A 17,078-nucleotide genomic window follows, 5' to 3' on the forward strand; every position below is an offset into this window, starting at 1 on the left:
TTAGGTACGAGTCGACAAGCGTCTTTCGTATAAAGCAATGGCTGCTCAAAGATGAAAAACGCTGCATGAGTTTGGTTTACAATTACATGGACAAAATATCTCGCTGTTTGATCAGATGACAAGCTTATTACCCATGCACACCATGCACCTGCACATGCAAGAGCTGCTTTGGCATATTCTGGCTTCAAAAAAGCGCCACCATACACCATTGCAATTTTGAATGCCCCAACTCGGCGTCGGCCGTTAGTGGAGCAACAGTGGTCGGCTTCAGTCACCATACCGACGTGTTATTGTTATTTTTGTCTTCAGTTTCCAATCGCCGCCACCGTGCGCGTGGTCGTCAGATGCCCCGAGGGATCAGACCCACAGGGGAGGGGTTTGACCCGCCCAGACCCTCCTCAGGTCATTAACCTCAGTCAGGGGTGCGCTGAACAGGCCGGGTGCACACCGGGTGCCACTGTGGGCCGTTCTCTGCGCGTCCCCAACGTGTTTGTCCGCACGCGGGCTGCTGTTTGCGTTCCGTCACTGTCCGAGGGGAGTGTGACGGTGACGGTGACGGGACGCGTCACGCCGCGCAGGGAGGGACAGGTGACAAGTGACAGGTGACCCTCGGTCACTGACGCAGCCACCAACGGTCGCGACGCACCGACGGAGAGAGACGGGGCGAAAAATTCAAACTTTTCCTGAAGCTCTGCGAAAGCTGCATTGGACCAGATTTTCATTTTGATGTATTGAGCTTTGGAATACCCTACACATTTAATCCGATATAATACGATGTCAGCAAAGTGAATTGCATCTCAAGCTACCAAAAGATGCCCATGTCGGCCATGCGACGGAGGGATTCAGTCCCTTGTGCCTGCGACCCAACGTTCATCAGCACTTCAACAATCTACTCGCTATCAATGCAAATAATGCACTGTGTTCCTCGAAGGGCCGCCAGATTAGAGACCGCTCCGCGTTCTGTTCGGCCGGCGGCAGTCGAAAAACCCTCACTAAAACTCTAGCCGGAGCGACGGCGATCGATCAGCTGTCCTGATGAATGACCCAGCTCCAACACCGACCGGCCCGGTCCGACCTCGAGACCGCGGCCGATCGCTGTCGAAATGCTCGGTCTGGTCTGGTCCTTCTCGGGTCCCATATAACCCAATAATCTGAACTCTTGACCAGCTCATGGTTCGGGATCAATTGACAAGTTTTCTTTTGAATTTCGTCGATGACTACGATTTGGAAGATTATCGAGGTTTCGTTTAGTGTGATATCCACTTGTTGGGTGCTATGAAAGTCAGGTTGAACTTTAAATTTTTGTTATCATTTTCATGATATTATGACAATCGGCCCAGTAGTAGCTGAGTTATTCCTAGTACAATAATGTGTTGTTTACTGGTAGGTGCTTATTTCAAGTATTTGGGTTTCCGCTGGGCGGGCGGTGCATTGCAGCCCATGCTTTGATAGCTATTGTCAAAAGTTGTATGACCTGCCGGCCATAAGCCATCGACGGATTTTGTCGAAAAATACCCGTAACGTTAACGAAACACGGTCGTATGTTTGAGTCATTTTCACAAAAGTTTATTGACTTTTCGATAATATTTTGGGTGGATATTGGTCAGAAAAGAATGCTCTTTCCGAATATGTGGGATTTATAGCGATTGATCAGCGTTTTCAATACGTTTTGATGTTGTAAAGGACATCGCGCTCCGCTCGAATCAAATTTTCCAATAAATTTTTCATTTTTAAGGAAATGGTACGGATCATCACTTTTTGTTTGCTATTCTCTGATTACACATACATTTGTCTGCAAAATGGCACCACACCGATTTCATTCCGTCAAGCCGTTTTCCAGCAGCATCGGTTTTCTTCCCACAATGCACGAAATCGGTCATTTTTTCACAACCGGGGGTGCTGTCTTGCACGTGGCGCGTGCTATACTATGAAACCATGTCAATACGCTAGGCCCATCTCTCCTCTATCGAGTGGTGTAAACCGCTTCTCGCTGCGACCCTGAATTGCCGATTTATACAGCCGGGAAACAGGCGCCGCAGGTCGGTTTTCGCCCGATCTTCGATTTGACCGTTTCCCGTGTTAACCCTATGGCGCACGCGAGCGCGTGCTGACGGCGCACCTCTGGCCCGATCACCCCCAAATTTTAATACAAAGGCCGCCCACGCCCACAGATTTGGCATGCCAAATTTCACGCCGATACGCAGCGCCTTTCAGGCGCAATAAGACACATAAGTCCTGACAGACACGGGCACGCACGGACAACTTATAAATCATAATATAGATTCCTGAAAAAGTCTGTTGGCCTCATTTAGATCTTCACTCAGTGGTTTTTGGCTAATTGTTCATTTGTCAGCGATCTGTCGATAACGCCTGCAGAAAAACACTTCTCTCCAGCAAATAGAGGTGCTCAGTCATTACCGGCGTTTTTGCCCACTCATCTGTAACAGGTTGGTTCGGCTAATCTTGCCGTTATTGTAATACGCCGCCCGACTCATCTACAATTCAGATGAAATGCTAATCGGTCGACACTTCCCCGGTCCATTAGGAACGAGAGCCCCATCACAAAACGTGTGGTCATCTGACGGCAGCCGCCGGGGGCAGGGGAAGTCGTCAGACCGTCATCTCGGACTGTCATAGGACTGCCATTTAGCTTATAAATCCTATCATTCATTTATTCATGTTTTTATTTATTTATTTATTGCATGTCTTAGTGGGATCCAACAATGTTGGCTTTTACCGCCACAGTGTCAAAGTACATAAAGGACACGTATATCACACAGTCGTTGAAGCAGATTTCAGAGAACATGAGATAAAAATAGGTATGCCCACGCGAGTGTGATAAAACGTATAAAATTATATAAAAGTACGCACATGGCACAGCTTGGCTAAAAATCACAGACAAAAAAAAACGGATGATAGGTGGCGCATCTATGACTGGCTCGCGTATGCTGCTCTTACGCTGACTCGGAAAGTGGTCGGGTTGATGTTTTGTCGCTGCTCGTTGGGCAGACGGTTCCATGTCCGTAAAGCACGAACTGGCACGGTCTTGTGTGTGACCTCCATCCTGCATCGCGGTGCGTGTAGGACACCGTCGGTGGCCGAACGAGTGGTCCGGACACATCCGCTCGGGCACACACAAGCGATCTCAGGGCTTGTGGAGTGTCGGTGCAGTGCACAAGTCTGTGCACTAAAGCACAGTCTCTGAGCTCGATTATTTCGGCAAATTTCAACCAGCCCAGTTGTCTGCGAGCGGCTGAAACGTGATCGGCTTTCTTTTTACCGGTGATTATGCGGATGGCGAAGTTCAGCATCTTCTCGATGCGATGTTGTAGCTGATGCGTGGGCGGAGCTCATGCAGGCAGGCAGTAGGTGACGTGAGGCATGACCAGGGTTTGGATGAGCGTTGTCATGGTGGAGGGAGGCAGCGTGCCTCTCAGCTTCCTGAGCGTGACGAGGGTGCCATACCCGCGCTGCACGACACGGGCTGTCTGTCGTTCCATCGACAGAGTCTGATCAAGTAAGACGCCGAGAAACTTCATGTGTTCAGTGCGTTCCAACCTGATGCCGTCGAAGGTGATGTTGAAGTTGGTTACTTTTTTGACAGACGAGGTAGTTCCCACCAGTGTCATCTCTGTTTTGTCAGGGTTGACTTTCAGTCCGTTGCACCGGAACCATGCAGCCACCGCTCCCAGATCAGCCTCTACGTTCCGCTGAAGCTCAGCAAGACCGTCCGCGGTGGGGAGCGTGCTGTGCATAAGGACGGTGTCATCAGCATACGATACTACCTTGCAGTTGGCGGACAGATGACATGGCATGTCATTCGTGAGGGTGTTGAAGAGCCAGGGCCCCAGAGTGCTACCCTGTATCACGCCAAAATCGACCGTTGCCAGCTCGGTGCTACCCCGCACACCCTGTGTTCTGTCCTTAAAATAATCTCGGAGCCAGTGGTCTGATATTCCGTACCAGTTGAGTTTTTGCAGCAGTCTTTCACGATCAACAGTGTCAAAAGCCTTGGAGAGGTCACAAGATGTCAGACATGTCACTTGGCCCTTGTCTCTGTTGGCAGCTATGGCGCTCACTACGTCTACCACAGCGTCCATGTTAGTTTGTAATGTCGTTTGACGACTTTGCTCTTTGGCAAATGGCTGTTTTCAAATGCGTTTTTTTAACAGAAACTATATAGTTAGTTACAGCTGCTTGTCGAGTCATGAGTAACGACTAGGAAGGTCACCAGTATCAGTAACTGCGAACTTCCGTGATCTAAAACCAATTTACGTAATGCCTTATTCAATGAGAATGAGCTCTGTCATGAACCCTGTCGTGGGCAGTTATGCACTCCACCACAGAGCACTCCACCCCACCAAAAGGTACTTTGGTGACGCACCTACCAATCTCGGAACGCAGCCTTGAGAAGCCGTGATGCGATGCGTGCAACTGCATACGCAGGGCACCGGAAGCGGCCGTCAGGAAATGACTACATGCGCGTGTGTGGCAGATATTGCAGAGATATAGGTGACAAGCAAACGATAAGTGATCGATTTTACCGATCACGAATCCCGGTCAGTGCCATAGGCAGGATGTCATATATTTACATTATAGCTTGGACTGAACGGACATTAGGCTTTTGCAAAACTTTTTGCTTGCACGCACATGTAAGAAACACAATAGTTCGCAATATTTCTCAATGCTCAGCCCATGACCGTCTCGTGGGAGTCCATCTGCCACCACGGGACTCTTGACCCTTCCCACAGTCCGTCTTATGTCCCCAGGGAGGGTCAGGGGGGAAGGGGTCCGCCAATCTCTCTTCGGGGAGGGCCACACGCGGCGTCGCCGATTTGTCATCGGAAGGACTGCAGATACCGAGCACCGAACATTCCGGTCTAGAGGCCCGACGGAGGGGAGATAGGGGCGGCGTGGACGTCCTGCGGTGGGTGGGGTCGCCTCATTAGGCGAGCAAAAGAGCTGCAGTCACGGGCGTCATGAGAAGTTAGGTCGTTAGTTGAGCGTGTCCATGCTTCTCATCCTCGAGCACCGGATGTAGAATGGAGATGGGTAAGGTGGGGGCGAAAGGTCCATTCGTCTTCCAAAACTAAAAAGAACAGCTTTTATTTGAATGCTGAAGGCCATACATAACTAAAACTTGTAATAAAGCTGGCCTAACTGCAACTTTCGATCAAGCTTGGTATTGCATCGCTATTGCAATGTTACTCTGACTGTGGTAATTGGTTCAATTAGCACAGTAGAAGCCAAGATCACCGGCCATTTCATTTCATCACTTTTCTCTATTTTCTTAGAAATCTGGATCCCGCTTCCATTGAACCTGCTAAGAATCCTTTCCAGTTTCACACCGGTACTTACAAACAGTTCCCGGTGTGTCACCGCTGCGGTGTGAACCGCTCCACCAGCTCCCCACCACAGCCGCCCTCCCCACCACACACAAACACTTCGCACCTGATGGCGTCACTGTGACGTCATCATGGGAAGCCCGGCGGTCAGCGCGGCCAGATCAAACACGCCGCTTTGCCGGACGTCCGGTCAAACAGAGGACGTGCGTGAACCGCGCTTTACCACCGGTGACGGCTCGGCGGGTCTGCCGCAGCGGTCCGCTTCCGTCTTGGAGAGCGTTGTTGACGCGAGCCGTCAGTGCGAGCGAGATATTGTGGTGGTTGTTGTGGCGCACTACTGGTTGGCTGGATTGGTTTTGACATTTTGTGAGGGCTTAATTCCTGAAATAGATAAATTAGCACGGCATACATCCGCCTAGCTGTAATAACGATGCTTGGAAATCTTATCTGAATAGCCTAGAATGTTCAGTTTCTTAGGTACCATTTTGCCTACATTATAAGGTAAAACATAAAATGTGCAGCTATTTGCTGAACCAAAACACATCCCAAGGACAAATTTTGAGGCTTTCGGACAACACAAGCGCGCTGGTCCTGCTGTTCCACATGACAATCTTATCTACTCGACCAGCACTAGCTGTGACACATCGCCGCAATATCACGTCATCGACTCGAAGAACGACGCTCGTAACGTCGCGAGTCAAAACATCGCGGCGGCGCGACGCGAGTGTGCCGTGTGGCGCTTTGGATGACGTGGCTTCTATGACGTGGCCATGCTCGGTATCAACGAGTTCAGTGTTAGGGAGGCGCAGAAACGGGAAAATATGCTGGACGTAAGGTGACTGTGACCAAAGAAGAATAAAAGGACAATGCTGGTGATGAGCCTATAAGAACATAACCGGTGTAATCCGTTATGACATTACGAGCGTGACATATTTAATTTGCCAAGAAATGCTGAGCCACTGCTCTTTACAGTTCTTATAAGCTTTCCGGACCAATGCATTGTCACACAAATATGCACGTTTTATCGCAATGCAAGCTGCTTCCACTATTCTCAGAAAGATAGACATTGGACAATAATTCAGCGTGAGACGAGCATCATGATGGGGCGTGCTGGATTCCTCGGCCATGGCCACTTTCATCTCAGCTCTTTACGCTGCATAATCAGCCCCAACGCCCCTCTACGAAACATACTGCGACCCACAACCCCATCTCATTGCAACCAGGTCAAACCGCCAGTCGTATTTCAACAATGGTTTCCATCCGTCCACCGGGAGAAGACTCCCGGCCACTTTCCCATCATTATCTCAATCGGAGGCGGCCCTGACCAGCGCCTGGCTGGGAACTGTGACGGACGACCGAGAGGGGCCTCTGCAGCGGTGAGAGGGGCGCTCATCCGGTGACCCCAGTGACCCCACTGGGCACCGGGTCACCAAACCAAGGTCAGGTGTCTCTTTTCGTCAGCGCCTCGGCAAAGGCTAACTGGATGTTTAGAGGGAGCGCTGAAAAGGCTGCAAGAGCAGCAAAAGAGCATCAACTACTTCAAAACACCCAACATAACGAAACTGTTTTTCAAATCGGAGTATGGTTCTAAGATTTCAAGCGAACCACTTACCGAGTTGGTGAAACTGTATGCAACAATGCAGTCATGCACACCATGCACGACGCCCAACAACCGCCCCGAGTCTCGTGCGACCCCGCCCGTTATGCGACCCGTCACATCTCCGGTCCCGCCCGCTGCCTCCCGCCATCAGTCATCCCCGGTCGGCGTGCACACCTGCGCCTAGTGCACACCGTGCTGCACTGTGCACATGCACCGGTGCACACGGCAGCATCTCCCGTCCTGCGGGCGCGGCCCCGCCCGCCGACCCATGGTCCATAGGGGTCACTCAGTTCCGCTAGGAGCCGGGTAACGGCAGATTAACGGCCGCTGCGGTCGCGCAGCAGTGCAGTGTGCACTGTGCATCGTGCGCCCCCGAAACGGTGGACCGTCGCGATTAGAGATGTCAATCGGATACCAACTTTTTGGTATACCGATACCAAACCGATACCAACTTAGTATTTGGTATTTCAATCCTAATGTGTTTGGTATTTTGTTGGTATCATGAATCCTCACTAATGCATAAGAGGCTAAGAAATCGGTAAAAAGTTGGTATTTCTCTCATGTTCCCAAGTTGGTTTGGTTTCGGTATTTCCCCATGGTTTTGGTTGGTATTTGGTTTGGTATCGGTATTCCGATTTTCTGTAATTGACATCACTAGTCGCGATCATCACCGGGTGAGGGTCGGTGGACTCTGATGGATTACTGTCGCCGTGCCAATTTATGCTTTAATAGTTAGGTATAATCGAGGACCTAGTCCTAGCAAAGACCATCTATTTTGCTTCTCACACAACTAAATCATTGTTTTTATTTTGGGGACTAACACAATTACAATCCACAAATGATCCGAAAAAATCATGTTTTCATGACACAATTAATCATGTAAGTACCATGCCACACCACATGTCTTGTCAAAGAGGATATCACATCCTCTCACCTCACCCATGTAAGGACAAGTAAGTATGTAGCTAGCACTAGCAGTTGGCGTCAACTGACCGCACAATGGTCACGTGACTGAGGTCATGACCCCGATGCAGTCCTTCCTCCGCCCAGCCGCGCCGGTGTAGTAACTGTCCCCGTTCCCCGGCCGGCCGTCCGTACGATGAGCGACGACCAACCGTCATCTGGGTGACGTTCTTTGGCGCGCTGGTGGCGTATTGTGGTGCGTCGGTGGCGTATTGTGGCGCACGGGTCACTGCCGGGCCGACGCTTTGACCCGTGACCGCACTGGTCGCCGATGACGCGTCTATGGGCCGCGCCAGGCATCTGCTGCTGTTGGTCGCCGTACGGCGGACGGCGGATGGCGGAGGGAGGATGATAGTGTCCTGCACCGTCATCCCAGCAGCGGACGGTGTCCAATGCGGCAGCTGGACTCACAATGGCCAGCGGTGGTGAATGAAGCCAGGAGCGACATGGAACGGGACGTGGGGCGAGGTGGGACGCGATGGGATAGGACAAGGGAGGACGGCAGGACACTGCGCGCACCACCGCCCAGGATCGACGGAAACTGACACACACTTTGTACTGACACCTATATTTTTGGTGTGGGGCAAGCGCTCAGACGGTGACAGTAAAAAATAAATATATAAATGGACATTTGGGGTTAAAACTTTGGTTAAAAAGTTCAGCTGCGCTTGCTTTCAAAATTCACATGCTGGTACCTATAAAGATTTTCATGTTTTTTCAGCTAGTCGCATAAAATTCGCAATAGCAGTCGGAAGGAACTAAGTGATAAATTGAAGATGTACTTGGAACTTCCTTCATTTTTTACAATTTCATTTAACTTATTTGCATTTATATTCAAGCATTTGTAACGACAACAGGCCAGATTTAACATCAGACACTAGACGAAATGTCGTGAATTGAAGCATAAATAATCCCTCGAATGCCATCAATGTTTTCATACGCCTATAGTGAACTTGCTTGATGAGTTAGAACGATAAATTCCAATCAGCATACGAGTGATTGCTGGAACTACATAGCTAACAGGCAACAGCGATAGATGATTGAGAGAGACATTCATTTCAGACGTTATAAATTCGCATGACACACGAAACAGCGTGCGCACATCATGGGCGCGTGCTCCAGCGCGAACTGAATTATCTGCTGCCATTTTTTCAGCAAAGCAAAATGAAAAAATATCAAACTTCAAGGTTATGTAGCATGCGCTTTGCATGTTGTATGCGTTGTTGAGCGTTTCTACCATAGATTGCAAGTAAATCACTTTAGTCGTTTTTTACATACTTCTATCATCCCGACCTGCCTCCCGACTGCCTGCCCTGCCGGCTGTCGGGGGGGGGAGGGGGTAGCGCCGCTGCTGGCCGCTGGTTGGCCGGCCGGCCAGCCCCGGTGGCCGCTGGCTGGCTGCGCTGGCCGCCGGCCGGCCCGGCCCGTCGCGTCCGGCGCCGCCGCCGTCGCAGCCAGTCGCCGCCGTGCTGTGTGGCGAGCAGCACGCGTCTGGAGCCGTCCAGGGGCCGTCCAGGAGCTGTCCAGGAGCTGTCCAGGAGCTGACCAACGGAGACTGACCGGCGCTGACCACTGGTGACCAGTGGTCAGAGGTGCACTGGGCAGAGGTCACTCGAGGTCACCCACCGAGTGACCAGTGGTCGACTGGAATTAGAATCACGTGATTCCAAAAGGACTTCTTCATTCGTGACGGACTTCCATCCACCGCGAATAAACTACCACTTAAGCGGGCCTGAAGTGACCCGGACTGACCTGACCTGAGGTCACTGTCACTCAGTACAGAACGTGACGTCATCATCGACCTCTGCGTGACGTCAGGATGAGGGTGAAGATGCCGCCGTCGGTGCGGATCGTCCAGGACATCCAGCCGGACAGAGGTGAGTGAAGAAGCTGCACGTCTTTACAGACACGCTGGCTGGATCATTGGATCTTGTGTGTGTGAAAAAGGTATTTGCAGAACCAAAATCGATCACTTTTCACTGCAAAGGCGCTCGGCGGTAAGTGCAGGCTTTGTGGTTTTTGATAACATAATGTTATGTACACGTAAGTACCATACCGCTTGAAATTGACTACCAATCGGCATTTTGTGTTGATCTGCGAAGAGTGCGAAGAATGTGTCGCCATTCGCCAACGATAATCGGCTACAAATGCCACGTACGCAGTTGGCCTCCCGTACGTCTCTCCCACTCCTCCGCGTTTGCCGCGTATCATTCACCACTGGAGTGACACGGGTGCTGCCCAGACTGCTGTCACTGCCACTCCACATGGCTGTCAGACAGACAACTACCGCTCTGTCAGCCTCTCCCACCAACCGGCCGAGGGTGCTGAGCTAGCCTACGGGCCTGTTCTCAGAAATAAGTTCGACAGGTGTATGGTAGTTGGGGCTATCCACATTCCAAGATATAGCCTAAGCGAAAAAGAAAAAAAGAACAGGCGATTAGCCGCCTGTGTGTGACGAGAGTCGCAATTTGGCTAGCTCGTTTGAAGGCTGGTAAGTAGAATTAATAAATGTATGTACCCAGCCCTATGCCGTTCGATGACAGCCATGAGTCGATACCGGTGTTACCGAGTGGACATTGGTGACGTTTACATTGTGCGTTATATAAGTGTCATTTAGTTATTCGGCTATTGAGTCGTTATATAAGCAAAATCAGAAAAGTTCATGGCTTTCAAGTTACCGACCACTTTGACTCATGACATCATATTCGCCACGCCAATGTCATTTAGGCATTTTGTCATCTCTCTTTTTAGATGTCGTCTGTTGGCTTTGCACTGGTGAGCATTGGGGGTGAGAATGCATGCAAAGATATGGCTTGTTGAACATTTTCCGACAGCTGCCTTCCAGGCTGGCAATTTCAGATAGGCGGAAATATGTGATGCAGCACTGCGGACCCTAATTTTTTGGTGCACTTTGGATGTCGTTGTGCTCATCATGCCGCCCGGTTCTGACCGGCTCTGCAAAAAAAGTGCAGCAAAATGAAAAGTATGAGGGCACTGATTTGTGGCATTGATTTCCCAAAGTCACAAAAGGCAGTTAGACATGATCCGTGCAGTGACAGCTGCTTATTCCTTGGTATTATCCAACACAGTGCTTACTAACTATCTCTCACACATACTCTATTCTATCAGCTTTATCTTTCATGCCGTTGATAATGCCTCGATCAAGCCTCTACTTGAGTAAACTCTGTGGAAGCGGTCATAGACTTTCTGAGCAAGTGACGTTTGTCCACGAGTCCTTATCGTAGATACCTGTATACTAGATCAATAGATCATGCAGAAATATAAAAGGAACTCTGACGATAAACTATGCTTTTGAACTGACCCGTTCTGCTCTGTTGAACCTCCACTGTTCGAACGAGCCAGTAAATTTCGGTGCCGCCTTTTGTCGTAGTCGAGCCATTAATTGCTCTTTAAATCGGACCATTACGTTCAATTATCTGCAGAAGAGTGACATTGGATGGTGACCTTAGGTTTCCATAGATTGTATTCCTTATTTTTCGCCTACATTCAAATGTTTTGCATGCCCCAACAGTATTCTACGTTGTCAGATACCTGTTAGATAAATATACAGGTGGGTTTATGTAATTATGTTTTCAACTGAGCGTTTGAGGGTTGAATGCTTTTCGGTGTTGATCCTCCAGTTTCAAATCTTCCCCTATCACATCCAGCCGAGCATGTTGCAATCTCCCCTTTTGCCCGTCCGTTGCCGCCCTCACACCAGCCACCCCCGTAAACCCTAGCAGCCATTGTGGGCGGCACTTCAAAGCCTTCCGCCTGAGCACACTTCAATCGCGCACCGCAGAACGGTGACGTCATAGCGCGTGTGGTTCGGCCGATCGCTGCAGGGGTCCTCGGAGATCGTCCTCTCGGCCGCACCGTCCTCATTCCTCTCCAGTTCTCCGTCTCAAATGTATCGTCCCTGCGGTTTCCTTGAATCGCGACACCTCAGAACCGATCGATTAATGCCGATAGGCCCTACCTGTCTTGTATAAACTACCCAACCAGCTCAAGCTCTGCGGATAAATACTTCAACATGGATGAATTGGTTGTAAGCAGCCTTTGGCCATAGCACACTGTCCGTCTGATCGTTTTTGTGCATTCTCTTCTTGGTACACCACCATGTTGTATCAAAGTTCTACCATCCCTACTCTCCCTCTATCCGCTCTCCCATCGTCCCATCATCCCATCCCTCCTTCCCTCCCACCGCTCCGTCCCACGTCCCGTCGCGTCCCGTCGCGTCCCGCTACGTCCCGCCGCGTGGCGCTGCCCTGTCGCTAGTTACAGCCGCTTCACGGCAACCACTCCATCATCTGGGACTCAATCGGGATAAACGACCCACCACCGTTGGCCAGCCGGGCTGCCGACCCATGGAGCCAGCGTCCATGGCTCGATCGAGCCTCAGCGGACGTTGCCCCTCCCCTCTCCCCCTTAGAATGATGCTGGCGCGTGTGGTGAAAAGAAACGATGAGTTCGGGAAGATGACTTGTGGTATCGTGGTTTTTATCCGATTTAAAATAAATAAGTATCAAATATAGGTATGAATGAAAGTCGTTGTTGACCCACTGTCCAAATTTATATTTTGTTATATAAATCAGTGAAATTCAGGAACTTTTATCACTTCCATCGAGCATCCACCTCACTGGTCGCCGCCAAGCATCGCTGTTTCTCTCGGATCCAGTTTCATCGCGCAGCCTGTCACTCTTCCCGTGACGAATGCGGCCAGGTGCCCCGTCCACCACCTTTCCCCCTCGTCCCTCCAATCACGGTCGTTTTTCCCACCGCCGGCTATCTCCTCCGGCGGTTTTTAGCGGACGATCGCCCCTCTCGCCCTCCCCCACCCCTGGCCGGTGGCGGCGGGTGCCAATGACCGGTGCGCTATGCTATTTATCCGGATGTGTCTCGCGCGGCGCCACCCCTTTCTCGCGGCCGGCGGAACCGTGAGGGGAACGGCTGCGGCTGCTCCCCTTCCTTCCCCGGGCGGAGGCTTTGTCGTCGGTAAAAACGGAGCTCAATGGGCACCGGTGTCGGCTGTTTTTGCAGCCCGCCGCCGCCGCGCCGCGCCGGTCGGAGGGGGACGGAGGACAGTGCACACACAGAGGGACACGGGCTGTCTCGTGGGAGTGGTTGCGGTGCGGTCGGGATGACAGGGGAGCGGTTGGCCCGTCAGCTGCCGGGTGCGGTGGGGAATCTGGACACTCCGGGTAAATCGAATCAATTTGTGCAAATATAAATTACAAACTGTCAGAAGGGCTTACTATGAAAGCACATCAGCTTATAAAATAACTAATGACTCATAACCGATGAGCTTACAAGAACAAATGAAGCCGCTTCTGTTGGCATTTTGTCACTTTGTTCAGCAGTAGAGTTGTTCAAAAACATTTTTTACAGCTACGTAATGTTTCTCGTAAAAACATGAAAAAGTCGGAATCGACTGGACGGAAATTTCCGCATTGCACAAATTCATTCTTCATCTTCATGCTTCCGATTCGCCATGCAGTGGTAAGTTGCGGTGCTCCTCCGTGGCGCCAGTGCAGTAACAAGGTTCTGACCAGTGCGGTCGGAAATCCTCTCACTTTATCGTGTCAGTACGGTGCCCATCGGGCGTCACTCGCCCGTTTTCACTCGTCCGGTCCGTGTACCAACCGCACTGCACACAGGACATCCTGACCGGTCGGTCCGGAAGACCTCAGCCCCGCCCCGACCACCGCTGAGGTCACAGTGCAGCTTTCACGTCCTCACCCCCCAGTGAGGGTCGGTTTTTAGATCGCTGGTCAGCTGGGTCTAGCTGGTTCTCAGTTGGGCCCGCTTGGTCCAGTTTGGTTTGGCTCATTGATTGCTTTAGTTTGACCGGCTCCGAATTGATGGATGATGCTTTTATGCTCTCCTCTCTTCCCCTCTTTTCTATATTCTCCTCTGCTCTGCTCTGCTCTGCTCTGCTCTGCTCTGCTCTCTCTCTCTCTCTCTCTCTCTCTCTCTCTCTCTCTCTCTCTCTCTCTCTCTCTCTCTCTCTCTCTCTCTCTCTTTCTCTCTCTCCTCTCTCTCTCTCTCTCTCTCTCTCTCTCTCTCTCTCTCTCTCTCTCTCTCTCTCTCTCTCTCTCTCTCTCTCTCTCTCTCTCTCTCTCTCTCTCTCTCTCTCTCTCACGCCCCGTCATGAACCCGCCCTCAGAAATATCCCCTTTGAGACGCTCACAGGCCTAAATCCCTCCCCAGGGACTGGCAGGACCATGGCATACCTCTCGGTCCACCTGCCTCCCGACCCCGCCAGACGCGTGCACGCCGGCAGGGGCGACCCGCGTCACTGCGTTTCAATCACCCTCGCCTAATTGTCACATTAGTCGCCGCGGCAGGGGGGAGGAGACAGAAGCGATAAATCTAGTCTTCGGTCGCGGCCAGCCGACTGCACCCGCCCCCCGTTTAACCGACCCCGGTGGCAGCGCGAGTTTAGGAAATGGTAACCGTGGCGGTGGAGTATTGTTGGTGAGATGAATGCGGCCAATGGTCAGTCAATCATGGACTCAACGACCGGTTTTGGGTTGCGGGGCATTCAGGGTTTGGATAAGCTCGGTGAAAAACGGCGGACAGTGGGTGGTCTCCGGACTGAACGTGTTAATCCGTTGGTGTCACGCACTCCCCTGCGACTGTGCGAGAGTATGGCAGATAAAGGCATCATTGTAACAAAAATTAATCAAGCTTTTCTTTCTTTGAAACTTAAAAATAAACCAACTTATGTCGCTAGTTTTCTGTTGGGTGCCAGTGACATGAAGTTCTGTTACAGTCTAATCGATGGAGAGCACCTGCACGTTAGGTTCGATCCTGAACGCATCCATAGAGTTTCCGCCATTCTACTCTCCAAAGGCCATTACCCCCATTTCTAAACCACCACGGAATCACTTTGCTCCTTTCCAGAGGCGGTGATGACCTGCTCTAATCAGCCTTCAGCCAACACCAGCCACTAATTGTCCGACAAATCGCTCCTCGCTTTCCATTACTGCCCTCCCGGTGGCCGGACTGGAACCTGCCGGGCCTCTATGTCCATCAGAGACGAGCCACTGCCTCAGGATGCCTCACCTATGTCCCAAGGGAGCTGGAAGATTGCCGAGACAAAGGACAGTGTCATTACTCAAACGGGAGTTTGTCCCCATAGCCGATGGTAACTGGTAAGGAGATGACAATTTGTGACTGCCGAGACGATTTGCGGTCACAAACAGGGACAAACTAGAGACAAATGGTCAGCGCGCCTGATTCTATCGAACCAGCCCAGTACAGCCCAGCCCAGCTCAGCACAGCTCAGCTCAGCTATTCTCCTTGCCTTGGATCTTGCCGTGGCGCAGTTCCTTGCAAGTTGCAAAGCTGACGAGTGACGAGTGACAAGCCTAAATCAATTCGTTGATATCCTCCAACTCCTATTCCGATTCACTGTTTTCACACTGCACTAAGGCAGCACAACCTGATAACCTGCCCTAGTGGTAAGTGATCTTCTAACTCCTGTTCTGTAATGTTGTCTATTTAGTATTTACCGTCTAACCTGGCCTGCAAGGCCAGGTTTCGGCCACCCGGCCTCGGCGGCGGCGCCACACCGGTGTCATTGTGGTCGCCATGAAAAATGCGTACACTGATGAATGGGATGAGCCGAGAGTGATGCGGATGCCCGAGGCTCCAGAGTGGTTCTCTGCCTTCCAAGGCCAAACCATGAGTGATGTGTGACCGTACTGGGCAGTGGACAGATGTGAGTTCCAGCGGGAGCCTAGGTTCCCTCCGTGTGGCGTGTTCATATGAATATAAAACCGTGGAGGAAGGATTTATATTTTCTCTCAGAATTGGTTAGTTCTTAGATAATTCATTGATATAATTTTAGCCCGGGTAGAGATTTAGCCGGGGAAGAAATAGATCAGCTTGATTTGCGAAACAAATTTGTATACGTGTGGTACTGTTAAGTGCAGCTTGTTTCTCAGCATTCAGCTCTTTTTGCCACGGCCCATGCCATTGTGAAATTCTGGGGTCACTGAGAACTATGCTATTTTCAAGGTGCTTAGAACATTGCGTCACTATCACTATCGTGCCAGGAAGCAGTTGATGTCCAGGATTCACTCAACTAGCAACAACCACCTCTTAGTTATGCTGACCACTCGGCCATCCACCATCACTCAGCGCATAACCACAACTCAGAAAACCCCACAAATAGCCTCAATTCGGCAACTTCCCGTGGCGCTCCCCTTTGGTCCACTCGACCGCCCATTCACAGGTCTATGCCGCTGAGTTATGACACTCACCAGAAGTGACACGCTAGCCCCGAGCGAATGGCTGACCAACTTCACAATGCAGCTGAGGGGACACGGAACGACTAAATGTCTTACTGGGGTCGCAGTTAATAACGAACAAACCGTCCACAAAAGGTATGGCCTGCTGGACGGCCGTTTTTCAACGAGTCGTTGCTGCTGGACAAGCTATTTGGGTGTCTCGTGACAGGGCTGACTCTAACCGCGGTGAATGGGCTGTAGGAATTAACATTGAACCAGCAGGTCCTTACTGAGTTACGCTACGGCTGAGAATTGAGATGATGTGACACAAGTTGTTGCAGCTGCCTAATTATTACGATTTTTATTCATACACCGAGTCTGATTTCTTTTAGCGATTCTTGCTGCGGGAGAGAGCGTGATCGGCCACAATATCTTACATAGGTTTTCATCGCGATCTTTTCTCTAAAATGTGACGAATAAAAACCATAAATACAATAGGGCTAATCAAATCATCGCGTGATAGTTTTTTCGCATTATAGTTCCGATTAGAGAGAGCCAAACTGCACCAAACTGCCCCCACGCTAAATTGATTTGATATGCCGCTGGCGAATGAATTTAGAACAAAAACTAACACTGAAAAATGGCCAAGCCGATGTCATCTAAATTAACTCCTACAAATGAAAACGACCAATATTCGTCTGACAGAAACGTCTGAAAAAGTTAATGTCCGTTTTAGTGGCCGGCTTCTTCAGCTGCCCCTAAGTGAGGGCTGCGCATTAATGACGTCATTGACACAGACCAGGCGCCCTCGGCTGCCAAAGCTGAGTCGCGGCAGGTCGTTAACAGGCCGCTCAGCCGTGGCGCAGGCCGGTGCTGCTGCGTCTGGCCTGCCTACCTGCGTCGGCCGGCAGCCAATGCGGTAAGCGAGTGGCC

General features: G+C 50.9%; 1 protein-coding gene across 1 annotated transcript in view; it reads left to right on the forward strand.

Moving 5' to 3' along the window:
* The first annotated feature begins 9,364 nt into the window (after positions 1-9,364).
* Positions 9,365-17,078, forward strand: part of LOC122364437 (B-cell lymphoma/leukemia 11A-like) — a 31,656-nt gene continuing 23,942 nt past the window's right edge. The window contains exon 1 of the mRNA XM_043334798.1: positions 9,365-9,785. Coding sequence (XP_043190733.1) covers positions 9,728-9,785 — 58 coding nt within the window. The 5' untranslated portion in view covers positions 9,365-9,727. The remainder of the gene's footprint in view (positions 9,786-17,078) is intronic.

Source organism: Amphibalanus amphitrite, unplaced genomic scaffold (assembly GCF_019059575.1).
Source record: "Amphibalanus amphitrite isolate SeventyFive unplaced genomic scaffold, NRLGWU_Aamphi_draft 000676F_arrow, whole genome shotgun sequence".
NCBI classification, from domain to species: Eukaryota; Metazoa; Arthropoda; class Thecostraca; order Balanomorpha; family Balanidae; genus Amphibalanus; species Amphibalanus amphitrite.